The sequence below is a fragment of the Pan paniscus genome, chromosome 11, assembly GCF_029289425.2.
Source record: "Pan paniscus chromosome 11, NHGRI_mPanPan1-v2.0_pri, whole genome shotgun sequence".
Lineage (NCBI taxonomy): Eukaryota > Metazoa > Chordata > Mammalia > Primates > Hominidae > Pan > Pan paniscus.
The window spans coordinates 2,576,084-2,603,143 of record NC_073260.2 but is presented as its reverse complement, the minus strand read 5'-3'; the positions used below and the strand labels follow the sequence as shown (position 1 = coordinate 2,603,143).

Sequence of the window (27,060 nt, the reverse complement as noted above, 5' to 3'; positions counted from 1 at the left end):
CACCACGCCCAGCTAATTTTTGTATTTTTAGTAGAGACGGGGTTTAACCATCTTGGCCAGGCTGGTCTCAAACTCCTGACCTCAGGTGATCCACCCGCCTCGGCCTCCCAAAGTGCTGGGATTACAGGCGTGAGCCACCGCGCCCAGCTTATTTATTTTTTTGAGACAGAGTCTCATTCTGTCGTCCAGGTGGAGTGCAGTGGTGCAATCTCAGCTCACTGCAACCTCCACCTCCTGGGTTCAAACAATTCTGCCTCAGCCTCCTGAGTAGCTGGGACTACAGGCACACACCACCACACCCAGCTAGTTTTGTATTTTTAGTAGAGATGGGGTTTCACCATGTTGGCCAGGCTGGTCTTGAACTCCTGACCACAGGTGATCCGCCCACTTCGGCCTCCCAAAGTGCTGGGATTACAGGTGTGAGCCACCGCTTCTGGCCTAGGACTTTTAGTTTTAATACAGGGACAATCCAGGACATGGAGGGGAAAACAGACCCCCCTACTGCCCACTCCCTGACAGAGCTGGGAGAAGGGATCAAAGGGACCTGCATGGAGGGACTAAATCGGAGAGAGGGGCTTCAAGGAGACGTGAACATAAGAGCAACACGGGCCCCGAAGCCAGAATGGACAGGAAAACACCCGCCTGCTTCTATGGGCAGCAAATCTGGAAGGGACCACAGGACCCTGCCATCCCTCTCCTTTGCCTCACCCTCCCCACCTGTCCACCTCCCCGCACCTGTCCACTGAGAGCCCTTCAGACAGCTGCTGCTGGGCAGTGGAGCGGTGTCCCCCAGGACAGGGCGGGAGGAGGGATCTTGGCCATGGAGGTGGCATCCCCCTGGACCCTGGGGCCTCCCTGATGCGAGCCTCCCCCGGGGAATTCCAGGCCAGGCCCTTGGCCCAATCCTGGCCACTGTGTCCCCTCCACCTGCCCACAGAGCAGTGTCGGGCACTCCAGATCCAAGGCGTGAAAGAGAATACGGACCAGAACAAGGCCACGCTGGCCCTCCTGCGCAGCAACATCCGCCGCGGGGCCCAGGACTGGGCTTTGGCCAAGAAGGTGCACAAACGCCGCCCCTCCCCTCTGCCTGGCAAGCAGGGCAGGAGCTGAGTACACACACACTGGGAGGGCGGGCACCTCCTCTCCACCCCCACCCCAATCTTTCTGGATCCAGGGGGCATGTGAGGAGGGGCTCTGCTAGGACCTGTGCCCTGGGCTCCAGTCACCCCAGCATCCGGTGGGCAGGTTTCCCACCACCCAACCCAAGGGCTTGGCATCTGTGAGCCCACATCCTGCAGCAGGGGCCCCCTCTGGCTCTCCGGCCAGCTAGGGGACACCTGGGCCCTCCTCTGCATACCCCCCTACCACGTCGCCTCCGAACTTGGATGGCCAGGATGGGGTCCCGCGGCTCTCTGCTCCTCGTGGGAGCAGGGATCTCGCTACTGGGCTAGCGTGGGATACAAGAGGCCCTGGGGAGAATGCCTGGAGGAGCCAGCGGCTGCGGGTGCGCAAAGGGCCCGCTCTAGCTCAGCCGTCGCCGCTCCGCAGTATGACCAGTGGACCATCTCCAAGGCCTGTGGGAAAAACTTGCCTTTGCGACTGGCGCACTGCCGCAGCACCATGGAGGTAACCAGGCAGGAGGGGCCTCGAGACCCAACCCTCCCCACCCCTGCCAGCACCCCCCCACTAGATGTTGCGGAGCCGACGAGGGACGGAGCAGGTGCCCAGCCCCAGGTTCCCTGTGGGGTTGCCACGAGCCTCCACCCGCCCGCCTGCTGGCGGGCTCCATGGCGGCCCCCTACGCAACCACGAGTGGGCGGTGCCCTTCCCGACCCAGGTGGTGCAGGAGAAGCTGCGCAAGTGCGTCTTCGACCGCGTGAACATGCACAACCTACTGATCCACCTGGTGCGGCGGCGCGGGCAGAAGCTGGAGAGCATGCAGCTGGAGCTGGCCAGCCTGCGGAGCCAGCCCGACGCCAGCAAGGAGGAGCTGCGGCTGCTGCAGGTGGAGAGGCGGGGCTGGGAGGGCGGGGCGGAGTCCACTGGGGCAAGACTCACGGGAGGGGCGGGGCCACCGGGGGGCGGGACTTGCGGGTCCCCTGGGGAGGACTCACGGGAGGGGCGGGGCTAAGAGAGCACGACCCTCTCTGGAGAAAAGCCAGCCCCGACACCCTCCGGGCGGCCGGTCCCCACGCCCTCTCACTGCGCCCTCGGTCCGCCCCAGATCATCCGCCAGCTGGAGAACAACATCGAGAAGACAATGATCAAGATCGTCACCAGCCAGAACATCCACCTGCTGTATTTGGACCTGCTGGATTATCTGAAGACAGTGAGCCCAGCGGCCCGAGAAGGGCGGGGGTCAGGGGCTGGGATCTGGGAGGGGCGGGAGCGTCCTGGGGCGGAGCCGCCCCGCACCCGCCAGGGAGAGGGAGCTCTGCCTGACCACCGGCTACGCAGGACGCCGAGGCATGTGGAAAACGTTTTTTTAAACTTCATTTTTGGCTATTCCAAAAAAGCATATCGTGGGGTATATCAGAATTCTTCGGACTTTCTTGCACGTATTAAATGATTTGGTATTGTTTGTACCTTGCCTGTCATTTTCTCATTGCCTGGGCCTCTGAGAGTCAGACAGGTCCTGCACCCTCAGAAAGTCCTTGCACCTTTGAGGGTCCGCTGGGCCTGTAAGCAGGGCTTGCTGCCATCCCAGCCAGCCCACCCGCCCTGCTCCCTGCAGACGAGGCCAAAGGCAGCCAGCAGTCCGATTGTGAGGGAAGACCCCCTTCATGGGAGGCTGAGCACCGCCCCTCGGGCTGCCACAAAGCAGAACCTACTCCAGATGGGCTGTAGATAGGGAGGGAGAGCACAGGAGGTGCTAAGAGGAGCAACCTGTGGATGGGGCGGGGAGCCAGCTGGAAACACCCTCACCCTAAGACTGGGCAAAGGGGAGCTCTGGAGAGCCATGCTTCGGGAAGGTGACAGCATGGAAGTGCAGTTTAGGAGGAGTGGTGGACGGGGGCTGCATCGCAGCCCTTTCCTGCTGCGGTCCCAGCCCAGGTAGCTCTCAGCACCGTCCTCTGCTTGTCCCTCTTGCCTTGGCCCCTGGTCCTATTGGCTCACCTGGAAGCCCTGCCCCTCTATCCTTCCTGGGCCCACCCCTCTCCCCACCCCTCTCCATGCCCCTCCTTCGCCTGGGTGCTTTCTGTCCCCCTGGTAGCGCCTTCTTCTGTTTAGAACATACACACTTAAAAAACAATTATTCCCGGCCTGGGCATGGTGGCTCACGCCTGTAATCCCAGCACTTTGGGAGGCCAAGGCAGGCGGATCACTTGAGGTCAGGAGTTCTAGACCGGCCTGGCCAACATGGTGAAACTTCATCTCTACTAAAAATACAAAAAGTAGCCTGGCGTGGTGGTGCGTGCCTGTAATCCCAGCTACTCGGGAGGCTGAGGCATGAGAATCACTTGAACCCAGAAGGCGGAGGTTGCTGCAAGCCGCGATCGTACCATTGCACTCCAGCCTGGGTGATAGAGTGAGATTCAGTCTCAGAACAAAGGAAAAAACAAACAATAATTCCCATAGTCATCCATATTTTTAAAAATGAAGATTCTACACTTGTAGTTTTGTTTTTTTTGTTTTGTTTTTTGAGATGGAGTTTCACACTGTTGCCCCAGCTGGTGTGCAGTGGTGAGATCTCGGCTCACTGCAACCTCCGCCTCCCGGGTTCAAGCGATTCTCCTGCCTCAGCCTCCCGAATAGCTAGAATTACAGGCGCCCACTACCACGCCCGGCTGATTTTTTTGTATTTTTAGTAGAGACAGGGTTTCACTATGTTGGCCAGGCTGGTCTCTAACTCCTGACCTCATGATCTGCCTGCCTCTGGCCTCCCAGTGTTGGGATTACAGGCGTGAGCCACCGCACCTGGCCTATACTTGTAGTTACAAAAAACAAACCACTATAGCAAAGCTATCCTGAGCACGTATGTACCTGGTTCTGGGCTAAATAATTCCTTTTACACTCAATTCATCCTGATGGCAACCTTCTGAACGAGCCATCATCTTACAAATGGGGACACTGAGAGAGATTAAGTAACTTTCCCAATGTCACACAGCTAAGCTAGCTGGTCAGAAGCTGCCTTGGCCTTGAATCCTGACTCTCTGACCCCAAGCCCATGTCTTGAGCCCCTCTGTTTCACTTCAAAGCAGAGCTGTCCCCAAACCTCCCCGGGTTTCAGTCAGCCTTTTCTGCAGAGCATTTCATCACAAACTCTCTCAGTCTCTCTGGGTTGTTGGACCCTAGGTGGTGAAAGAGTCCACCAGGCCAGCACTGTCCACTCCCTGTGAAACACCTTTCATCAGCGTTGTGCCCAGCGGGGAGTGGGGGAGGTGGCTGGGGCCACAGAGCAGAACCTATCACTGTTCTCAGGGCTCTTAGTCGGGGGTTAAAAGCTCAGGGCAACTGCAGCCCACTCTGTAGGGGCCACAAGAGAACCCCATTCAACACAGGTGCTGGCAGGATACCCCATTGAGCTGGACAAGCTGCAGAACCTCGTGGTCAACTACTGCTCAGAGCTGTCGGATATGAAGATCATGTCCCAAGATGCCATGATGATCACGGATGGGGTCAAGGTGAGCTCAGGGCCCAGGGCTGGGGGCCCTCCAGGGCTGGCTCTCTTGTGTCTTCCTGGCCAGGGTCTCTCAGGAGACCCCCATGCCCACACTGCCTACAATCCCCGGAAGGATCCAGTGGCCAGCCCGGCCAGCCTGCTCTGCTCACCCACTGGACAGAGCGGGTCCCATCCAGCACAGGAGCCATGAAGTAGAGGAGAGGGAGAGAACTGGCCGGGCCAGGGCGGGGGTCACCTATTCACCCAGTCTGTGCCAAGGTCCCTGCAAGGCTCTGGGGATACAGCAGGGACCGGGACAGGCAGACCCTGTCCTCCTGAAGTGGGTGGCACTCATCCAGTAGTCCATGAAGAAATGCCACACAGCCCCTGAGCCAGCTCGGCAGAGACAGGTGGGGTGGCAGATGGCTTTCCAGGAAGACAGTGCTTGAGCTGGGCTGAGGGATTGAACCCGCAAAGGTCAGGTGTGGCCAGGGCTAGGGAGGAGAAGGTACAACTTGGGAAAAGGCCCTGGGCTGGGAGGGGCGTGATACATGGAGCAGCGTGTGGCCAGGGCAGTGGAGGCTGCAGAGGCACAGGCCCCAGGAGTCCACGGAGGCGGCTGGGCTGGGGGCCCAAGGACTGACCTGGAGCCCTGGGAGGAGGTGGAGGAAAGATGTGACCAGGTCTGTGCTTCAGAAAGGGTGTACTCAGGCTGCAGGGACTGGAAGGTGCCAGGGCAGAAGCGCTGATCACCTGGGCATGCCCGGGGTGGAGAAGGGGTGGCCAGGAGCGACGGAGCTGAGAACTCCTCAAGAGGCAACCCCACTAAGCGCTGGCAACGAGAGTGGCGAGGGTGAGAGCAGTGTCTGGGGTGCGTGAGCAGGGGTTGGCAGATGACGGTTTTAGCTGCCCAAGGGCACGCTGGAAGAGGCCAGGTTTTGGGGAAGAGGATGAATCTGTCTTCAGGCAGGCTGAATGCACTTCCGTGAGTTCTAGGTGGACCTGGCCAGGAGGCAGCTGGGGGCCAGGGGCTGGAGGGCAGCAGAGCGTCTGGGCTGGCACATGCTCTGAGGCATGGGCAAGGAGGGCCGTGAGCTGAGGAGCCACGGGCACAAGTGGTTTAGGAAAAGGGTGTTGCCATTGGCCGGGGATGCAGTTCCAAAGTCTAGTAAGGTGAGCATGGCCAACTGCCCGCTGGCTTTACTGCCATTAGGGGCCTTGTTGAGACAGCTCCCCAACCCTGTGCCCACCCACGTGTCCCCAGAGGAACATGAGGCAAAGGGAGGCGTCCTTCATCGAGGAGCGCCGGGCAAGGGAGAACCAGCTCAACCAGCAGAAGAAGCTGATCGACAAGATCCACTCGAAGGAGACCAGCGAGAAGTACCGCCGGGTAAGCCCCAGGCCAGGGCCTGGCTGGCTGCCCATCCCCATGACAGCTGGGTGGACACAGGCTCAGGGCCACCACTCAGGGCCCACTCCCTGCAAAGGATGTCTCATCCCTTCCCCGCCCCCACCTCCCATCAGGGCCAGATGGACTTGGACTTCCCCTCGAACCTGATGAGCACAGAGACCCTGAAATGTAAGCGCTCAGCTCCCCACCTGCCCCCAGCCAGGGTCCCAAGGAGAGGCTGGCACTGATTCGGGCCAACGGATCAAGTCACCCTGAGGCCAGGTGTGACATGTGGTCGCCAGGGTGAAGGGAAGGACAGGTCCCTGCCTCTCCCTCCAGAGGCTGAGAGCCTGTAGCCAAATGTGGCCTCAGAGATGCTGGCCCCAGCACCCAAGGGCCCTGCACCAAGGGCCCAGTCCCCAGTGACTCTGCAGAGGATGAGCATCCTGACCCCTAAGCTGCCTCTGAGAAGCACCACCGGGCCCACAGTGCTGCGCCACTCACTCCGGGTCCGCCTCTGCTCTGGGGCTGCCTGGGGCGTCCCTGCAGGGCTGGGCTGAGGAGGGAGCAGGTGGGGGTGGGGCAGGCATCTCTGAAGGATGCCTGTGTCTTGGGTGGCCTCCCCAGCAGCTGGGCAGGTACAGAGGTGTCTGACAGCCTTACACAGAGCCCCTGAGCCATCCCTGCATGCTGACTGCCCCTCCCCTCTGCTCTGCCAGTGAGGAGAAAAGAGACCTCCACAGGAGAAATGGAATACCAGGCGGGCGTGACTGCTGTGGTGGAGAAGGTCAAGAGTGCTGTACGGTGCTCTCACGTCTGGGTAATGCCCCTGGCGCTCCCAGAGAATGGCAGGAGGGTGGCTGAGCCTCTCACGTCTGGGTAATGCTCCCTGGCACTCCCAGAGCATGGCAGGAGGGTGGCTGAGCTGGGCTGGGGTCTGAGGCGCTCTGAAATGGACACACAAAGTGGCAACTCCCTCGGCCGCCCCAAATCCTTTTATCTTAATCCCATCTGCGTATCTGCGTTTATTATTATTAGGCCTTGAGCTCCCAACCACTGCCCTGACACAAGCTTGTCCATTGTCAGACAAGTGACTCAAGTGACACAACGTCCTTCAGTGATGATCTCCTTATCTCTACATGGGGTTATCTACTCTCTCTGCCTGCCATTAGGGTCGTGTGCAATGACATCCACAAAGCGCTTCACCCCTGCTAAGTGTGGTGGTGCACACCTGTGGTCCCAGCTACTCAGGAAGCTGAGGTGGGAGGATCGCTTGAGTCTGGGAGATTGAGGCTGCAGTGAGCTGTGATCGCACTTGTGAATGAGCACAGAGAAAGTGCACTAGCCTCTAGGAGGGGCCCAGAAGAAACCAGTTCTGTGAAGCCCCCTCTGCCCACCTTCCCAGCCCACACCTGCTTCTCTCTCCCCCGGACTGGCCAGGACATTGCTAGCCGCTTCCTGGCCCAGAGGAACACGGAGGAGAACCTGGAGCTGCAGATGGAGGACTGTGAGGAGCGGCGGGTGCAGCTGAAGGCCCTGGTGAAGCAGCTGGAGCTGGAGGAGGCCGTGCTCAAGTTCCGCCAGAAGCCTAGCTCCATCAGGTGCCCCGGGCTTCTGGGGCTGCGGGCCACCCACCCCAGTCTCACGAAGGCCCCGGGCTGCAGCCAGGCTGGGAGCTGGGAGTGTACCCACTGCCAACAAGCCTGTGTGTCCCACAGAGGGGCCAGGGGACTCCACTTGCACACACCTGAGCTTCCGAGTCCCTGATTCTGGCACAGCACCCAACTCAGGACTGGGCTCCTGGGTGGCCCACCATGGCTCTCGGGGCTGTGCCCCTCACTGCTGTGTCCCTATGGCCTTCTGCAGCTTCAAGTCCGTTGAGAAGAAGATGACAGACATGCTAAAAGAGGAAGAAGAGAGGCTCCAGCTGGCGCACAGCAACATGACCAAGGGCCAGGAGCTGCTGCTGACCATCCAGATGGGCATCGACAACCTCTATGTCCGGCTGATGGGCATCACCTTGCCTGCGACCCAGGTACCGGGAGTGAGGCTGAGCTGCCACACACCAGGTCCCTGGGCAGGGCCAGAGGGGAGATGAGACCCTCCTCCCGGCCTACAGAGAGAAGTGGTGCTCTCCGACACCCTCGATTTGAACAGCAAGCTGGCGTACTGCGAGGGGAAGCTCACGTACCTGGCTGACAGAGTGCAGATGGTGTCCAGGACCGAGGAGGTAGCCCCGGGCTGGGAGGAACCTGCACAGCCCACGTCCCCTCAAAGCTGACAGGCTCCCGTTCAGAGTGTCTGCACGGCTGAAGGGGGCTTTGCCCTGCAGGGCGACACAAAGGTGAGGGACACCCTGGAGTCCTCGACTCTGATGGAGAAGTACAACACTAGGATCAGCTTTGAGGACCGGGAGGAGGATATGATCGGTACAGGCCCCGGAACTGGGGCCCGGGCTGCAGGCGGGTGGCTGGAACAGAGGTCGGGGTGGCGCCGGCTCCCATCCCACCGGGACATCCTGGAGGGACAGCGGGGCTACAGGGTGCATCAGTTGTACCTGCAGGACTTTAATTGATGGAGGTGATTTAGTGATGCCATGGGGAGGCTAAAGCCACTGAAATACCTTGTTAATTTCTCCGAAAGGAGGAGGCATGCCATGCCAGACAGGCCCGGAGGAGAGGCACCAGGGCTGGAGCAGGGAGGAGCGCGGGGAAGGCCTAGGCCGGAGCTTCCACTGGGGGTTCTGCGGGAAAGGCTAGGCAGGGCAGCGTGAGCCGCTGCGAATGGGCTGGGCTGAGTCCTCCCGGCACGCTGGGGCTGTCCCTGGGGCAAGGCACCTGGCCCGGGTCGGTGGAGGGCGGGGGCGAGAGGCGGATCGGGCGGCTGCGCCTAGGTGGGGTAGCCCCGTGTGCGAGCCGCCGCCTCCGCCCGCAGACACCTTCCAGTTTGCCGACATGGACCACAGCTACGTCCCTTCGCGCGCCGAGATCAAGAGGCAGGCGCAGCGGCTAATCGAGGGGAAGCTCAAGGCGGCCAAGAAAAAGAAGAAGTAGCCCCGCCGCCCCGCTCCCTGCTTTGCTACACAAATAAACATTTTTCCAGGACTGCTGCGGACGCTGGGGCGACCGGGGTCTCGGAGAGCAGCACGGGACACGCAGGATCGGGGGAGGTTCTGCGTAAGGAGGTAGCCCGGGCCGGGAACTGCGCGCCAGAACCGCGTGCGCATGCGCCGACCGCGCGCGCCGCGGCCCTCGCGGCGCCCCGTAGCCGCGCGCCCCTCCCGTCCCGCCGAGCCGGCGCCAAGATGGCGGCGCTGACGCCTGGAGAGCGGCCGCGCCGGAGGCCGCGGGGGCCGGAGCGGAGCAGCCGCGGCTGAGGTTCCCGAGTCGCCGCTCGGGGCTGCGCTCCGCCGCCGGGACCCCGGCCTCTGGCCACGCCGGCTCCGGCCTCCGGGGGGGCCGGGGCCGCCGGGACATGGTGCCAGTCGCACCCCTTCCCCGCCGCCGCTGAGCTCGCCGGCCGCGCCCGGGCTGGGACGTCCGAGCGGGAAGATGTTTTCCGCCCTGAAGAAGCTGGTGGGGTCGGACCAGGCCCCGGGCCGGGACAAGAACATCCCCGCCGGGCTGCAGTCCATGAACCAGGCGTTGCAGAGGCGCTTCGCCAAGGGGGTGCAGTACAACAGTGAGTGCGGCGGGCCGGGGGGGCGCGGGAGCGCCGCGCGGGTCTCCGAGCCCAGGCCCAGGGCGCCGCGCGGTGGTGGGTGTCGGTCTCGCCTGCTTGCCGGTTGTGGGGTGCGCTGGGCCCGCCGGGCGCTCCGGGAGCGGGGGCGCGGGCCAGGGGACGCGAGGAGAGGCCAGGCCAGGACCGGGTCCTCGCGGCCCCCGAGCCGCGGGTCGTTTCCCAGCCGCACTCGCCTGCCGCGTGTCGCTCCCGCCGCGCTGTGCAGTGGAGCGGGTCGGCGCCGGCGGGGTTGGCCCGGCTGCCCGGCCCGGGGGTGATTACATAATGCCAAGCAGGGCCCGCCGGCCCGGGGCGCCGCGCCCCCGACGCTCCACGGTGCCCAGCCCCGGGCACCACTCACCTGCAGGAGGTGCGGGGAACCCAGCCGGCCTTGGCGCTTTCAGCGGGATTTTTCTTTGTTGACTTCCTACTGAGTTTGAAGACAGAATATTAGCTACGCCACACATTCTCGCCTTTTTTTTTTTAAGAAGCGTTTGTAAGAGACGTATCTAGAAAAGCTCTAGAAGGCACGGGCTGACTTGCGACTGTAGGAGACATCCCATTTCTCGTAGGAAGGAGGAGTCATTTACGGACTCCTGAGTGCCTGAGACGCTCCATTCCTTTGTTACAAATTGTGTAAATTGTCCTCGACCTCTTATGAGTTTTTCTATCTTGCGGGCTCTTTCCCAGTAGTTTTTGAAAGCTTTTATGTGGTTCCCTGTTTTGACATTGCTTCCCTCTTAGCCATTTCCGTATGTTTCTATGAGGTTTTAGGACGCTACGCCTATCCAGTTTTTTGGTCACTTTAAGGGGAGCCTTAGAGCCTCCGTGATATTTCCGTGGTAATGTAGAATTTTAAGAACTAATGATCAGAAAGACTCTTGTGCAGGTTTAAAAGCAAGTTCATGAATTCGCCTGCCGTGTGCACGGAGAGAGGCCGTAGTTCCTGGGGCTGGAGCTAGTCCAGGAGGACAGTGAAGATGTCGCCTTCCTTAGTCCCCCGGCCTGTGAGCAAGAGGAAGCTGCAGACCACTCGGGCCACCCTCACCCAGACACCTTTAGCAGTAAGCAAGATAAAACAACTTCTTAAAGATAAGTCTGAGCATCTAGGTATGAAGGTTGGTGTCCGGGCCGGGCACGGTGGCTCATGCCTGTAATCCCAGCACTTTGGGAGGCCAAGGCGGGCAGATCACGAGGTCAGGAATTCGAGACCAGCCTGGCCAACATAGTGAAACACCGTCTCTACTAAAAGTACGAAAAAAAATTTTTTTAAAGAAAGTTGATGTCCGAACCAAGGGCCGTATTGGCCTTTCTTATACTTTAGAACATACGACGACAAAGACGATTTTGATGAAGTTCAAATTAGAGTCAGCGTGCTCATCAGAAAGAAGGCGCAGCCAACACGTTTAGGAACAGAAACGGATTATGTTGAAGACAAACAATCCATTGCGTTTGTGTTCAGTAACCCAAGCATCAAAGGAACTTGTGGCTGGGGAGAAGGCTTGACTGTTTGAAATCTCAGGACTCCTCTGTCCAGGAACTCCCAGACTCCCGCGGAGTGGAAGCCTGGGGGCTCGCTGAAGAAGTCACGTGACTGGACGTGCTTAATGCGTGGCTGTCTGGTAAGGAAAATAAAGTGGTGCATTTTGAATAAAAATAAAAGCTGATTTTAAATGTGTTAGAATTGAAACTTTATACATAGCTGGCATTCGGAGAAGAGAATATTGAGTCAAAATAACTGAGTTTACGCCAGTTTTTAGACTCTGCATTTGGATCCTTTATTTAATTTTATTGCTTACAGTATTGGCTAAGCTCAGTATTAGTCCCTGGGAAATCAGGCCTGGACCTGGAACACTGTTCACCTTCTGAAAAGGCTCCCCGAGGGTCCTGGGCGAGGTCCACCTCATGCACCAGGACCACCCCTGTGTGGTCCTGGGCGAGTGTGACTAAAAAGGGCAATGGGGTCCTTCCAGAGGAGAAAAGCCAGTCTCCAGTACTTGGAGAACAGGTTATGATCTCCTAGAACTGAATGAAAGGTGGTGAGACAGAGAGAAATTTGAATTTGTACCTAAATTACATTTTAGAAAGGTGCTATCTTTATAGTTGAATAACATGCAATTTAAAAACTTTTGAGTTTCTGTGTTAGAATAGAAAGTTTCTAGTTTTTCTTTTCTTTTCTTTTGTTTTTTGAGACAGAGTTTTGCGTTTCGCTGTGTCGCCCAGGCTGGAGTGCAGTGGCGTGATCTCGGCTCACTGCAAGCTCCTCCTCCCAGGTTCACACCATTCTCCTGCTTCAGCCTCCCGAGTAGCTGGGACTACAGGCACTGGCCACCACGCCTGGCTAATTTTTTGTATTTTTAGTAGAGGCGGGATTTCACCGTGTTAGCCAGGATGGTCTCAATCCCCTGACCTCGTGATCTGCCCGCCTCAGCCTCTCAAAGTGCTGGGATTACAGGCGTGAGCCACCATGCCCGGCTTTCTGGTATTTATTTTCTCAAATATTTTACAGAGCGTAACAGACCAGCAATGTGATCAAGACAGAGTCGAGGGTTTTGGGGGTGAGAGTTTCTGGGAACTGCTGCGGGTTTCCCGGAGTCTGGGCTCTCCTCCTGGGCCCTGCATTTGCTCGGAGTTGCTAGTGGTCCCGGCAGACGTGTGGGACACCCATTGGTTGTAGAATAAAAACTCGAATGAGACATTGGACCATAGTGGATGAAAAAGTCAAACTCTGTCAAATATTTGAAGAGATTTATTTTTGAGCTGAATATGAGTGACCATGGCCCGTGACACAGCCCTCAGGTGACCCTGAGGACATGTGCCCAAGGTGGAGGGCACAGCTTGGTTTTATACATTTTAGACATGAGACAGTAATCAAATACATTTAAGATATATGTTGATTTGGTCCACAAAGGCGGGACAACTTGAAGTGGGGGCTTCCAGGTCAGAGGTAGTTTAAAAAAATTGTGTTTTTTTGCCGGGCGCGGTGGCTCACGCCTGTAATCTCAGCACATTGAGAGGCCGAGGCAGGCGGACAACCTGAGGTCAGGAGTTCAAGACCAGCCTAGCCAACATGTCGAAACCTCGTCTCTACTAAAACTATAAAAATTAACCGGGTGTGATGGTGGGTGCCTGTAATCCCAGCTACTCAGGAGGCTGAGGCGGGAGAATCGCTTGAGCCCAAGTGGCAGAAGTTACAGTGAGCTGAGATTGTGCCACTGCACTCCAGCCTGGGTGACAGAGTCAGACCGTCTCAAAAAAAAAAAAAAAAAAAAATTGCACCACCACACCCAGCTAATTTTGGTATTTTTTAGAGAGACAGGGTTTCACCACGTTGCCCAGCTGGGCTCAAACCCCTCTACTCAAGCAGTCCGAACCCCTTGGCCTCCCAAAGTGCTGGGATTACAGGCATGAGCCACCGCGCCTGGCCAGATTATGTTTCTTATCAGACTTAAAGTCAGTGTTGATGTTAAATGCTGGTGAGCTTTTCCTGAATTCCAGAAGGGAGGAGGCCACAATGAGGCCTGTCTGACCCCTCTTCCCATAATGGCCTGAACCAGTTTTTCAGATGAAATTTGGATGGCCCTGGCCTAGAAGAGGAAGTCCATTCAGATGGTTGGCAGGCCTTGGGATTTTAATTTTGGTTTACACAATTTTGAAATTATTTGCATATAAAATTATTAGGAAAATTATTTGAAATTATTTGGAAGAAAGATTGTTGCCTGAGTTGGTCTGTCCCTTTCTACTGTGACTGGACACAAAATATCAGTTGTATTTGGTGCAGAATTTTTCTGTGGAGTTGCTCCTGAGTGAGCATTATTGTGCAGCTCTGATACTGGCCTGGCCCAGGAGCTCGGACAACCAGAGTCCTCTCTGAGTAGACACTGGTGCGAATTTAGAAATGGGACTTAGCAGGCCGGGCACGGTGGCTCACACCTGTAATCCCAGCACTTTGGGAGGCTGAGGTGGGCGGATTACACGAGGTCAGGAGTTCAAGACCAACCTGGCCAACATGATGAAACTCATCTCTACTAAAAATATGAAAATTAGCCAGGTGTGGTGGCGTATGCCTGTAATCCCAGCTACTCGGGAGGCTGAGGCAGGAGAATCGCTTGAACCCGGGAGGCAGAGGTTGCCGTGAGCCAAGATCACACCACTGCGCTCCAGCCTGGGCGACAGAGTGAGACTTCATCTTAAAAAAAAAAGGAAAGAAAAGTTTATATGAATATCCAGTCAAAACCAACAAGGAAGGTATTACCCTTGAAATGTTGTCTATACGAATTTCCAAGGAGACCACAGGACTGTAGACTGCCTTGGAATGTCCTCAGAGAGCTCTGTCATTGATCAGGTAACGGAATAAAAACCCCAGCGTCCTTTCTTTCAAATGGGAGAGGGAAAGACAAAGGGACAGAAGCCGTTCAAACTTTGTCTTCTTTCCTTGTGGCTTGTGGTCACCTCTGCCTCCCCAGAAGCTGCCTCGCCCACCAAAGCCTTCCTGGCTTCTGCCACCACCTCATCCTCCAAAGCTTCCTCTACCTCCATCACAACCCCAAAGCCACCTTCGCCCTTAGGTTTGGCCCAGTCCAAGTTACCTTTGTTTCCCTCAATTTCACCATCTTCCGCGGCCTCCTTGGCGCCTTTGGCATCCTCCTCACTGTTGCCATCTACAGAGCCAAAGCCTTTGGGGCACCCGGTTTCCTGGTTGGTGACTACCCTTGCCCAACAAAGCCGTCGAATGACTAAAGCCTCTTCAGTGGTGTCCTCAGACAGGCCTTTGACAGACAGTTTTAGATGGCTGGCTCCTGGCATGAGGTGGTCCTTGCAACTCCAGCCTGATTGCCCTGCCCCCAGTTTCCCTTTTATTACAGGAATTTAAAGCTGCTTTATCATCTTCAAATGAAGCGAACTGTAAGTGCATGCACACCCTTTAGATTTGCCGTTTTGGTTCTGGGGCACTTTGATAAAAGTTGCCTTGTCTCAGATTCTTTCTGAAGAGTTTCTTCTGTTGCACTGTAGGAGAGGTTGCTTAAACCAGAGTTTTTGATTCACCCCTCCAAGTGGTCTCTCTAGTCTTGATTTAGATCTTTCTCTCCATGATAGTGCAGGGAAATAGATCGGCCATCGATCTCTGTTCCCTGCGTTTCTTCAGAAGTTTTCTCTGCATTAGCTTCTGTCTTAACCTCAATATAAGCAGTCCCTTTACTCTTCCCATCCTTGCTGACTAATCCGATCTCCACAGCATCTTCAAACACTTTTTTTTGTTTTTTGAGCCAGAGTCTCGCTCTGTCGCCCAGGCTGGAGTGCAGTGGCCGCGATCTCAGCTCACTGCAAGCTCCGCCTCCCAAGTTCGCGCCATTCTCCTGCCTCAGCCTCCCGAGTAGCTGGGACTACAGGCTCCCGTCACCACGCCCAGCTAATTTTTTGTATTTTTAGTAGAGACGGGGTTTCACCGTGTTAGCCAGGATAGTCTCGATCTCCTGACCTCGTGATCCGCCTGCCTTGGCCTCCCAAAGTGCTGGGATTACAGGCGTGAGCCACTGCACCACTGCGCCCAGCCAAAACACTTGTAATTCATCCTGAGTGACTTTGTAAGGGAGATTTGTAGCCAAAAGTATTCTCACATCTTGCTCTTTCTTACTGTCTTTTCCTTTTGGTTTCTCTAGTTTAATTTCATTGCCAAAGTCTTTCAAACCAGCGAGTTCCAAGGTTCTTTCCAGGTCTTCAGCAGCTTGAAAATCCACATAGTCAGATTTCCTTGTCATACCCATTCTGACATCCACAACAGCAAGATCATTTTTAGCAAAAATATCATGGATACTAGTTTTTGTTTTTCTTTCTTTTTTGAGACAGGGTCTTGCTCTGTTACCCAGGCTGGAGTGCAATGGTGCTCACTGCAGCTTCCACCTCCCGGGTTCAAGTGATTCTCCTGCCTCAGCCTCCCCAGTAGCTGGGACTACAGGCATGCACCACTACGCCCGGCTGATTTTTGTATTTTTAGTAGAGACAGGGTTTCATTATGTTGGCCAGGCTGGTCTCAAACTCCTGACCTTGTGATCTGTCCACCTCAGCCTCCCAAAGTGCTGGGATTACAGGCGTGAGCCACCAGGCCTGGCCTGTGGATACTAGTTTTTAACTCAGGAGCAGACTTGTTAAAGTTCAGGTTTCCAACAAAGACTGAAAGACGTTCCAGCCTGGCCAACATGGTGAAACCCCGTCTCTACTAAAAATACAAAAATTAGCCGGGTGGTAGTGGTACACGCCTGTAATCCCAGCTACTCAGGAGGCTGAAGCAGGAGAATGACTTGAGCCTGGGAGGTGAAGGTTGCAGTGAGCCAAGATTGCGCCACTGCAGTCCAACCTGGGTGAGAGAGTGAGACCCTGTCTTAAAAAAAAAAAAAAAGGCGCAGTTGGTTCTGTGCTTCTCACTCTCCACTTTCTGTTTCTTGGCTCCAGAAGCTGCTGTTTGGTCATTTCCTTCATTTTCCAGGTGCTTCTTTGACAGACCCTTCCTCCTCTTCGTCGCCTTCATCACTTCATCCTCTTCATCATCGTCACCCTCGTCCTTGTCCTCATCATCCTCTTCATCTTCATTCCCAGCCATCCTCTTGGCTTTCCCAGGAACAGCATTTGTAGAAGCTTTCTTTCCTTTGGCTGGTGGTGTTTCCGTAGGTGCTGCTTCAGAGCCATCTTCCTCAGCATCGTCCTCATCGTCCTCGTCCTCATCCCCTGAGGCAGGGGCACCCGCTGCTGCCTTCATCACTGCTGGCTCAGAGTCATCCTCCTCCTCATCGCTGTCTTCCTTCTTGGCATTCTTGCCATTCTTTGCGCCCTTGGCTGGGGTGCCCCTTCTTGCCAGGAGCTGCTGCCAGTGCTTTGCCTGGTATGGCTCCCTTCTTGGCAGGTGTGGCGACTGCTTTGCCTGGAGTGACAGTTGCTTTCTTGGTGGGTGTGGCACCTGCAGCCTTTTTTGTTGGGGAAACTGTCACCTTCTTGGCTGGGGTTGCAGCAGCCTTCTTGCCTTTCTCCTGAGGTGTGACAGTCTCTTCTCCACAGCTGTCATCTTCTTCATCTTCTGACATTTCCTCATCTTCACTTCCTCCTTCTGCCTCCTTTGGGGGAGCAGCCATTTTCTTGGGGTCACCTTGGTTTTTACCTGCCTCGACACCAAGTAGTCTGAAGCCGCTGAGGATGGGAAATCTTTGCAGGGTGCAGAGTGGGAGGGGAGCAAGGTGTGGCTGACACCAGCTGCAGCACAGGCTGTCAGGGTGGGGAGGCGGCTGGGCCCTTGTAATGGGCCCAGGAGATGCTGCTGGCACTGTGAGAGGGCCTGGTTAGGAGTTAAACCTTCATGCATCTGAGATAAATCATAAGCTCTTCTTGGTATGAAAATGTAAGAAAATTATTCCATATTTTGCAGGAAAGCTGCAGGAATGTGAAGGAGTTAAATTGAATCAGGGTAAGAAAGGCTCAGGGCCTCAAATAGAGCTCTGTGTTTCCTGCATTGTATCTTCTAAAAGAAGCTTAGAACAGAGGTCGTGTTCACATCCCGTTTAGTAAAAGAGCAGGTTTACCATGAGGTTAAGTACAGGTAAGTGCAGGGCTTCTTAGCGTTTCTTGGATGAATCCTAAAGGTTTTCCAGGAGAATCACTTAGCTTATTGCAGCCAACATTTAAGATTCTGAAGTTAAGCAGAAAAAAAGAAAACAAAACCCAAGATCAAGGGACCAGCAGGAGAAAAAAAAGATGCTGAAATTGATTTTATTTATTTATTTGATATAGGCTCTTGCTCTTTCGCCTGAACTGGAGTGCAGTGGTGCAATCTTGACTCACTGCAGCCTTCACCTCCCTGGCTCAAGCAATCTTCCCACCTCAGCCTCCTGAGTAGCTGGGACTACAGGTGCACGCCACCATGCCTGGCTGAGTTTTGTAATTTTTGTAGAGACAGTGTTTCACCATGTTGCCCAGGCTGGTCTCAAACTCCTGGGCCCAAGCGATCCATCTGCCTTGGCCTCCCAAAGTGCTGGCATTACAGGAGAGAGCCACTGCGACCAGCCTAACTTTTTAACTTAAAAGTAGAGGTTAAGTTGGGCATGGTGCCTCACTCCTGTAATCCCAGCACTTTGGGAAGCCGAGGTGGGTGGATCACTTGAGGTCAGGAGTTTGAGACCAGCCTGGCCAACATGGCAAAACCCTGTCTCTACTAAAAATAACAAAAATTAGCTGGGTGTGGTGGGCACATGCCTGTAATCCCAGCTACTTAGGAGGCAGAGGCAGGAGAATTGCTTGAGCCTGGGAGGTGGAGGTTGCAGTGGGTCGAGATCGCGCCACTGCACTCCAGCCTGGGTGACAGAGTGAGACTCCGTCTCAAAAAAAAAAAAGGGGGGGGGGTTAATTTTTTAAAATAATTAAATCAGATTATTTTACTTGCCTTATTTCTGATGTTACAGGATTTCTTGTAATTAGCTTTTTTAAAAAAGAGTTTGTGGCCATATAGTAGGTGTGTATATGGGTAATTAGCTTTTAAAAGGAGTAAATTTCATTTCAAGGGAGAGAAAATAAGACTCTTCATTCTCAAAATGTGAAGATAATAGAAAACAAATGTATGTTAAAATTGATAAAGATGTAAAAGGAAGCAACCTTAAGACTAGTCAAGACTGTATGCCCATGATATGTGCAATTATTATGTCAATTATAAATAAAACAATACAAAAAACCATGAGCAGACAGTTTGTGTTTGAAAAAGAAACAGAATGAAAACCTCTAGAAATGAAAAACATAGTCATTAACGTTAAATCAGTCAGCAGCAGGAGAAGCAGCACTAACTCAGCTGAAGAGAGGAGCAGTGTCGGGAAGAGATGTGCGGCCCAGGGCGGAGGCGATGCCAGCCCACGTCCAGTACAAGTTCCAGAAGGAGAAGAGAGCAGGAAAGGAGAAAGGGAAGACTGAGGACTTTCCGGAGTTCATGAAATACAGGAAACTCCAAGAAGTCCAGAGTTTAAAAACATCCACAGCTAGATACATCATTGGAAATTTTCAACACATTAAAAAGTAAACATCTTAGATGCAACCAGAACAAAAAGACTTCCCTGAGAGGAGCATGCGGTGGACTGGTGACCAGCTCGCAGCAAACCTGTGGCTGAGGGGAGGCCGACGTGGGCCGAGGGGAGGCCGACGTGGGCCGAGGGGAGGCGGATGTGGGCCGACGGGAGGCCGACGTGGGCCGAGGGGAGGCCGACGTGGGCCGAGGGGAGGCCGACGTGGGCCGAGGGGAGGCGGATGTGGGCCGACGGGAGGCCGACGTGGGCCGACGGGAGGCCGACGTGGGCTGTGGGGAGGCCGACGTGGGCCGAGGGGAGGCCGACGTGGGCTGAGGTCTCTGTCTGATGAGCACTTGGGAGCCGTGTGACTGGCTCCACTTCGGCCGAAGCTTGAGCCTCACTGTGCAAAGGCTCTTGTAGAAATAAATACTGAAGGTTATTCTTCAGAGAGGTGGAGTTGAGCTCGAAACACAGGATTGGATTTCAAAAAGCAAAGGGGGCCAGGTGCTGGCTCACACTTCTAATCCCAGCACTTTGGGAGGCTGAGGCAGGTGGATCACTTGAGGTCAGGAGTTTGAGTCCAGCCTGGCCAACATGGTGAAACGCTGTCTCTACTGAAAATACAAAAATGAGCCGGGCATGAGGGCAGGCGCCTGTAGTCCCAGCTACTCAGGAGGCTGAGGCACAAGAATCGCGTGAACCCGGGAGGCACAAGTTGGAATGAGCTGAGATCTCGCCGCTGCACTCCAGCCTGGGCAACAGAGCAAGACTCCGTCTCAAAAAAAAAAAAAAAAAAAAAAAAAAAATGACGGGCGCAGTGGCTCACGCCTGTAATCCCAGCACTTTGGGAGGCCGAGGCGGGCAGATCACGAGGTCAGGAGATCGAGACCATCCTGGCTAACACAGTGAAACCCTGTCTCTACTAAAAATACAAAAATTTAGACGGGCGTGGTGGCGGGCGCCTGTAGTCCCAGCTACTTAGGAGGCTGAGGCAGGAGAATGGCGTGAACCCGGGAGACGGAGCTTGCAGTGAGCCGAGATCCCACCACTGCACTCCAGCCTGGGCAACAAAACCAGACTCTGTCTCAAAAAAAAAAAAAAAAAAAAGCAAAGGTAAGCAAAGAAACTGGTAGATATGTGGTGAAAATGAAATAAGCGTTGGTGTGTCCGGTGCGGTGGCTCACACCTGTAATCCCAACACTTTGGGAGGCCAAGGTGGGTGGATCACGAGGTCGGGAGGCCAAGGTGGGTGGATCACGAGGTCAGGAGTTCAAGACCAGCCTGGCCAACATAGTGAGACCCCCATCTCTACTAAAAAAAATACAAAAATTAGCCAGGCATGGTGGTGCGTACCTGTAGTCTCAGCTACTCGAGAGGCTGAGACAGGAGAATCACTTGAACCTGGGAGGTGGAGGTTGCAGTGAGCCAAGACTGCATCACTGCACTCCAGCTTGGGCAACAGAGTGAGACTTAATCAAAAAAAAAAAAAAAAGAAAAGGAATAAGCGTTGGTTATGTTAATCAGTGGTGATCATGATTTATATAGGGTATATAAAAGAAGAAACTACCAGAAGTAACACAGCCCAGGGTGAAGCTGGACAGTCAAGGCGTTCAGATCTCTATATTATTATTAAGAAGAAGTGTTAACTTCAGACTTCACTGCAGCAGATGTGAGTGTTGAAAACTTAAGGGTTCCCAAAGTGTAGAAACAGGTTGCAAATCTTCCAAATAAATACCAGGTAGAAAGAATACTTTCTGAAAACCACCTTGTCCAGCTTTAATCAAAGGCATAGAAGGCTGGGGGAGGGGCAAGGGAACCAGAGCTGTAACTAAAAATCATAAAATAACATGGCAGCAGCAGTTGTCAGTAAACAGAACTCACCAGCTCGAAAGAATGTGAGATTCGAGGAATTTTTTTTCTTTAATTTGGCTATGTGGTGTATAAGAGACACATCCAAAACATAATGGTGTCGAAAGGTTGAAAGTTAGGAGTTGGAAACAAGACACTAGGTAAACATTAACCATAAGAAAGCTGCTCTAGCTATAGTCCTAGTGCCACAGCGACAGTGATGCCATATGCAGAATATACTTCAAAATGAAAGAGAGCGGGTAGAAATGTGAAGGGTTACCGCAGGCTCAGAGAAAGTCTCTGGACCTGAAGGCTCAAGGAACATTGATTAAAGTGGACCATCCTCACTGGTGCCGTGGCTTATACCTGTAATCCCAGCACTTTGGGAGGCCAAGGCAGGAGGATTGCTTGAGCCCAGGAGGTCGAGACCAGCTTGGGCAAAAAGCAAGACCCCGTCTCTAAGAAAAAAATAGTAAAAAGAACTAGGCATGGGGTGGTGGCTCACATCTGTAATCCTAGCACTTTGGGAGGCCAAGGTGGGCGGCTTGCCTGAGCTCAGGAGTTTGAGACCAGCCCGGGCAAAATGGTGAACCCCTGTCTCTACTAAAATACAGAAAATTAGGCATGGCGGCATGCGCCTGTAGTCCCAGCTACTTGGGAGGCTGAGATGGGAGAATCACTGGAATCCAGTAGGTGGAGGTTGCAGTTAGCTGAGATCACACCACTGCACTCCAGCCTGTGCGGCAGAGTGAGACTCCATCTTCAGAGAAAAAAAAAAAAAAAAAAAAAATTAGCTGGCAGATGTCTGTAGTCTGAGCTACTTGGGAGGCTAAGGTGGGAGAATCACTTGAGCCCAGGAGATTGAGGCTGCAGTGAGCTAGGATGGTGCCACTGTGCTGGCTCTAGCCTGGGTGACAGTGAGACCCTGTTTGTAAAAATAATTTTGTTTTTTTTTTTTTTGAGACGGTTCTGCTCTGTTGCCCAGGCTGGAGTGCAGTGGTGTGATCTTGGCTCACTGCAACCTCCACCTCCTGGGGTTAAGCAATTCTCCTGCCTCAGCCTCCTGAGTAGCTGGGATTACAGGTGTCCACCACCACACCCGGCTAATTTTGTATCTTTAGTAGATACGGGGTTTCTCCATGTTGTCCAGGCTGGTCTCGAACTCCTCACCTCAGGTGATCCGCCCGCCTCGGCCTCCCAAAGTGCTGGGATTAGAGGCGTGAGCCATGGTGCCCGGCCAATAATAATTTTTAAAAAGCAAAAATAAAATCAAAGGAAGGTTTAGAAAATAAAGGGAAAATCTCACAGCAAAATGACAGCTGGTAAATGATATGAAAAAAATAAATAGAGACTGAGTGTGGGTGTTGCAGTATCCGAATAATATATATTACGAAAAGAGAAAAATATCAATGGAAATTCAAGGAAAAGTGCGGCCAAGACGTCCTTCAGTAGATGAATGGATCAACTTCGTGCATCCAGATGGTGGAACATTATTTAGTCCTGAAAAGATGTTCTCAAGCCGTGGAGAGGCCTGCATGAGCCTTAAGTGCGTATCGCTGAGTGAGAGAAATTATTCTGTGTGACCCCAACTCTCCGACATTCTGCAGAAGCCAAACTGGCCAGATCCCTGGAATGAGCTCCCCACGTTCATGAGGGCTGGTTTCCGGCAGTGGCATTGGGAGGCTTTGTTAACATTGATTCTTGTGCTTGTCTACCTTGTTTAAGTTCCTTACAAAGAGCATGTGCCATTTTTACAAAATGAAGGAAGTGGGTTCTGTCCCGTAGGGTTGAGGAGCCGAGATGCGGGGACCAAGGGACGTTAGCGCGTTGGTTCTGGCCGCGGGAAAACGGGCGGTCGCTGTGACCGTCTCTGCGCTCTCCGCGTTGCTAACGCCCCACCCCCGGGAAAGACCCGGAGACGGGACCACCGCATGTGGAAGCCACCGGGAAGCACAGCGCGTGGGCCGCCTGAGCGGTGCCGGGGCGGGGAGGCAGGGCCGCCGCTCAGGCCGTGGACCTCGGGGCCGCGGGACGGACGTGGATGGCGCCGCCGTTCTCTCGCGGGCCCAGCGAGGCTATGCGTGCGCGGCCCGGGCAGTCCCTGCGAGCCCGGGCTGCTGCTCATCTGGGGGGACGGCGGCCGCCCGACTGAGCCCAGAGCTGTGGGCCGCGCCCGGGTTCCTGCCTCGGGCCGGAGGAGGGAGGGCGCCGCGGCCCGTCTGGGGCCTCCCGCCGCGCTGGGGCCTGGCTCCCTCCCGGCTGCGCTGAGCGCCTGCGGCTCCGCTTGGGGCTGCTGTGCTCTCCACAGGCCGGGCCGCCGGGCTGGAGGGCGCTGCAGGCGGCCTCTGTTCTCCAAGTTCTCCGCGGGAGAGGGAGGGGAACGAGGGCCCAGCCTTCCGCGGGGTGGGCTCGGCCGGGAGAAGCGCGGAGCCTCCTGGCTGCCCCCAGCCGGTGCGGCCGCCACCGTGGCCGTGAGGGCGCCTGGGTCCCCTCTGGAGGTTTTGCCGCAGCGCTGGCCGGCACCGAGATATGACCAGAGGCGTTGAAAGTTGGCGCGTTGAGGTACCTAGGATGGGCGAGGAAATGAACAAGCTTCAGGGGAGAAGAAATGACTGTGGAAACAGGTGCCTTGAGGTAGAGGGAGGGGACTGGGCCAGGAGAGAGGAGCCGGGTGGGGCACAGGGACAGCCCAGGGTCCCTCAGAGCTTCGAGGTCGGGCGCCCTCTGCGTTGGGAGCTTGGGGTCCCCCTGACAGAAAACCTGGGGGGGCGTTGCGGGAGTGAGAGGAGGCTGCAGACCTGACACAGATGGGGGAGCGGGCGGGAGGCCTGAGACCTGGGGAAGTGGGAGGAGCCTGCAGACCTGCTCCTTGGTTGCCTCTGCTCCCACCACCCGGCTCCCTTCCCTGGCTTCCCTGGCTCTCCCCTCCTGGAAACGTGGAGGACGGCCAGGGCTTCTCTCTCCCCCGTGCCTGTGGTGGGTTCACCAAGGCCTGTGTGAGAAGCTCTCGGGGTCTGCCCAGGTCCGAGGGCAGCTGTCTCAGTGCTGGCTGCTGCGTCCGCACAGCTTCTCGGTCATTCTCGATCCTGTTCTTCCAGCACCTCCGCAGGCTGTCTGTTCTTAGTCCAGTCGGGTGCCAGGTCCATCCCCATCTCCACCCGTTCTGAGCCACCTCCCGCCTTTGCTAAGTCCGTGCTCCCCTCCCAGCTGCCCTCCCTCCCCCATCACATTTTCAAAACAAGCTGGGCAGTGGCCTCTCCAACCCAGCCCCGGAGCAAGCAGGCCCAGGCCCGGGGCTACCCGGCACACACGCGTTGTGCGTGAGCTGGGATGCAGGCCCCGCGTTCTGCAGAATTGTGCACTGAAGACGCCAGGGCTCGCAGTGGCTCACGTCTGTAATCCCAGCACTTTGGGAGGCCAAGGCGGGCGGATCACGAGGTCAGGAGATCGAGACCATCCTGGCTAACACGGTGAAACCCCGTCTCTACTAAAAATACAAAAAAATTAGCCGGGCATGGTGGCGGGTGCCTGTAGTCCCAGCTACTCGGGAGGCTGAGACAGGAGAATGGCGTGAACCCGGGAGGTGGAGCTTGCAGTGAGCCGAGATAGCACCACTGCAGTACGGCCTGGGCGAAAAAGCGAGACTCCGTCTCAAAAAAAAAAAAAAGACTCCAGGGCTGCAGAAAACCTGGTTAGGAGCAATCCGCAGAAGCCTGGGGTGCTGTGGAGAGCTCCTCAGGTGGTGGGCCCTGACCCTGAGGGTCACCAGGGGTCCCAGGGGTGGGCTCTAGGGCAGAACCACGTCCTCCAAGTAGAAAGCCTGACCTGGCTTGTGGCCTCCAGCAGCCCAGGAGGACCCCCAGCTGCCCCCTGGGCCCCGGTCGCCGTCGATGCTCTGTGTGCCGCCAGGTGTCCTCCTGATGGGAGAGGTTGCCATGGTACCCACCCACCGTCTTCCTCCCCTGCCTGCCGGTCACCTGGTCTGATTCTAGCAAGAAAGATGAAACAGGTGGCAGCAGAACCGGCTCTCCTTGTAGTTGCTCTTACAGCTGCAGCTTGGGTTCGGTTGGTTTAATTTGCTTTTTCTTTTTCTCTTCGCGTCCCCAGTGAAGATAGTGATCCGGGGCGACAGGAACACGGGCAAGACAGCGCTGTGGCACCGCCTGCAGGGCCGGCCGTTCCTGGAGGAGTACATCCCCACACAGGAGATCCAGGTCACCAGCATCCACTGGAGCTACAAGAGTAAGTGTGCTGGGCGCCCCCGTGGGTTCGGGCTCCAGGCTTCTCCGCCCTCAGCCCTGGTTCCTGGGAGATGCATTCCCCAGAGGGGGTCTCCCCAAAGAGTTCTTGTCTGTGAGGGACCCTGCTGACGTGGGGGTCCTGGCGTGAACTCTGGGGCTCTTTTGGGGTGGATCACCCTGCTGCCTGAGTGAGCTTCATGAAGCCCCACTGACCTGGGAGGCTCAGCCTGGGGCAGCGTTGGCCGCAGGTGAGTGGGCACGCAGGCGCCTCGGGGGCTGAAAAGAGGTACATTCCGAGGAGCATTCCCTTGCCTGCACCCTCTTGGTGCACATGGTATTTTTTCTTGGGCCCCAGCCCGACATCTTCTCCACCACCAGAAACAGTAATAAGACCTTCGTTTGAGCCTTGCCCTTGAGGAAAGTTGGTGTCACTAAAAGGTTCAGTGAGGTGGGCTTGATGGTGGGATAGACCCCTCCCCCAGGTCTCAACTGGGTGTGGGTGGGCTGGGCCTGGGTAGATGCGGGAAGGTGGGGGAGGTGACAGCTGTGGCGAGGCTCCTGCTGTGGGAGGCAGAGCAGCTGCCCTGTGTGTTCAGAATCGTGACAGCAAAAAGCCTTGGGGCTGGTTTTTTTGTTTGTTTGTTCGTTTGTTTTTTGGTTTGCTTGGGTTTTTTTTTTTTTTTTTTTTTTTTTTTTTTGAGACAGAGTCTCACTGTCGCCCAGACTGGAGTGCAGTGGTGAGATCTCGGCTCACTGGAACCTCCGCCTCCCGGGTTCAAGCAATTCTCTGCCTCAGCCTCCTGAGTAGCTGGGATTACAGGCGCCCGCCACCACACCCAGCTAATTATTTGTATTTTTAGTAGAGACGGGGTTTCACCATCTTGGCCAGGCTGGCCTTGAACTCCTGACCACGTGATTCACCCACCTTGGGCTCCCAAAGTGCTGGGATTAGAGGCGTGAGCCACCGCTCCCACCCAGGGCTGTTTTAAACACCTTTCCTTTTCACTGCAAAAAAAAAAAAAACTAGTGGGTTACTAGTGGGAGGCAAAGATGAGTTTCAGCTGCCACGTGGTGACAGCTGACACTTGGACTGCTGTGCAGGAACAGCCGTGGAGTTGCTGGGCATCTGCTGCTCTCTAGGGCCTGGGAGGGTGGTGCTGGGCTGACAGGACACAGAGCCCACAGGGCCGGCGCACAGAAGCTCTACCTGCCAGCGCACCCTCTTCCTGGTTTGGGGTGAGGCTGATGGCAGCGTTCATGCCCCTCTGCTCAGGCGACGTGGATGTGATTGGTGTGGGGGCAGATGCCTGGCTGTGTGAGGGCCCCGGGCGTGCCTCTCCCCTCTGGTTCTCCCTTCCCCTTGGAATCCTTGGGTGGGCGGGAGGCTCCATCCATCAGCTCCCCCAGTCCCCAGCACGCCCCACAACAGAGCACAGTCATGGGAGCTCAGGAGGAATGGTTGGCACCAGCAGGCCCAGCTGCGATGGTGCGGTGTGGGGCAGGCCTGGGGCCTCTCAGGTGGCTCCGAAGGGAGGGTCCGGCCTCCGCCCTCAGTGATTACTTACATCCCGCTCCCTCAAAGTGAACTAGAGGCCAGTCACTGGATGAAGAAACAGGGTCAGAAGGTGACACAGGCGGGCCCATTCATTCGCACCTGTCAGCAGAAGCGTACCTGCTCTCATGGAGTCCATGGGCAAAAACACAGACATCGACCCAGCCAGGAGGGTCCCCTTCCAGTATGCTGAGGCCAGGAGGGGCCATGCCCAGGATCGGGGCCGGGGAGGGAGGGGCTGTGCCCAGGATCGGGGTCCGGGAGGGAGGGGCTGTGCCCAGGATCGGGGCCGGGGAGGGAGGGGCCGTGCCCAGGATTGGGGCCCAGGAGGGAGGGGCCGTGCCCAGGATCAGGGCCGGGGAGGGAGGGGCCGTGCCCAGGATTGGGGCTGCGGAGGGAGATACCATGCATTCAGTTTGTCACTGAAGCTGTGTCTGAGCGAAGGCCTGAAGGAGCCGCCGTGTGGTCGTCTGGGGAGGACACATCCCCTGCTTCTGGACACTCGGAAGTCCTGGTGGGAGCTGGTGGCTGCGGGGCACAGACAACCACACCAGCTGGACCGCTTTGTGCCACCTTGGGAACTTCATGTTGGGCACTAATTTTAGGATTCTCCCTGTTTCAGCCACGGATGACATCGTGAAGGTTGAAGTCTGGGATGTAGTAGACAAAGG

The 27,060-nt window shown here is 55.8% G+C and overlaps 2 protein-coding genes, 1 long non-coding RNA gene and 2 pseudogenes across 6 annotated transcripts in view; 3 read left to right on the top strand and 2 right to left on the bottom strand.

Annotated features, from left to right (window-relative positions):
• Window positions 1–9,103, top strand: part of CCDC183 (coiled-coil domain containing 183) — a 13,993-nt gene extending 4,890 nt beyond the window's left edge. Inside the window, exons 2-14 of the mRNA XM_008970094.6 lie at window positions 938–1,059; window positions 1,549–1,626; window positions 1,838–2,005; window positions 2,225–2,329; window positions 4,503–4,625; window positions 5,868–5,993; window positions 6,128–6,182; window positions 6,713–6,813; window positions 7,434–7,594; window positions 7,860–8,028; window positions 8,113–8,223; window positions 8,326–8,422; window positions 8,928–9,103. Of these exons, the coding sequence (XP_008968342.3) occupies window positions 938–1,059; window positions 1,549–1,626; window positions 1,838–2,005; window positions 2,225–2,329; window positions 4,503–4,625; window positions 5,868–5,993; window positions 6,128–6,182; window positions 6,713–6,813; window positions 7,434–7,594; window positions 7,860–8,028; window positions 8,113–8,223; window positions 8,326–8,422; window positions 8,928–9,046 (1,535 nt within the window). The 3' untranslated portion in view covers window positions 9,047–9,103. The remainder of the gene's footprint in view (window positions 1–937; window positions 1,060–1,548; window positions 1,627–1,837; window positions 2,006–2,224; window positions 2,330–4,502; window positions 4,626–5,867; window positions 5,994–6,127; window positions 6,183–6,712; window positions 6,814–7,433; window positions 7,595–7,859; window positions 8,029–8,112; window positions 8,224–8,325; window positions 8,423–8,927) is intronic.
• On the bottom strand, window positions 6,988–10,274 carry LOC134728520 (uncharacterized). 4 transcript variants are annotated; one of them, XR_010108986.1, is made up of 3 exons: window positions 10,075–10,274; window positions 8,185–8,319; window positions 6,988–7,893 (listed from the first exon to the last, which is right to left on the bottom strand). It is a non-coding gene; the product is annotated as an uncharacterized LOC134728520 (long non-coding RNA). The 4 variants fall into 4 exon arrangements; XR_010108985.1 differs by lacking the exon at window positions 10,075–10,274 and adding an exon at window positions 8,617–8,930 and having other exon boundaries at window positions 8,185–8,364; XR_010108984.1 differs by lacking the exon at window positions 10,075–10,274 and adding an exon at window positions 8,617–8,930.
• Window positions 9,278–27,060, top strand: part of RABL6 (RAB, member RAS oncogene family like 6) — a 32,428-nt gene continuing 14,645 nt past the window's right edge. The window contains exons 1-3 of the mRNA XM_034929567.3: window positions 9,278–9,674; window positions 24,704–24,838; window positions 27,012–27,059. Of these exons, the coding sequence (XP_034785458.1) occupies window positions 9,545–9,674; window positions 24,704–24,838; window positions 27,012–27,059 (313 nt within the window). The 5' untranslated portion in view covers window positions 9,278–9,544. The remainder of the gene's footprint in view (window positions 9,675–24,703; window positions 24,839–27,011; window position 27,060) is intronic.
• Window positions 9,715–27,060, top strand: LOC134728519 (iron-sulfur cluster assembly 1 homolog, mitochondrial-like; annotated as a pseudogene).
• On the bottom strand, window positions 11,342–17,034 carry LOC129398720 (nucleolin-like; annotated as a pseudogene).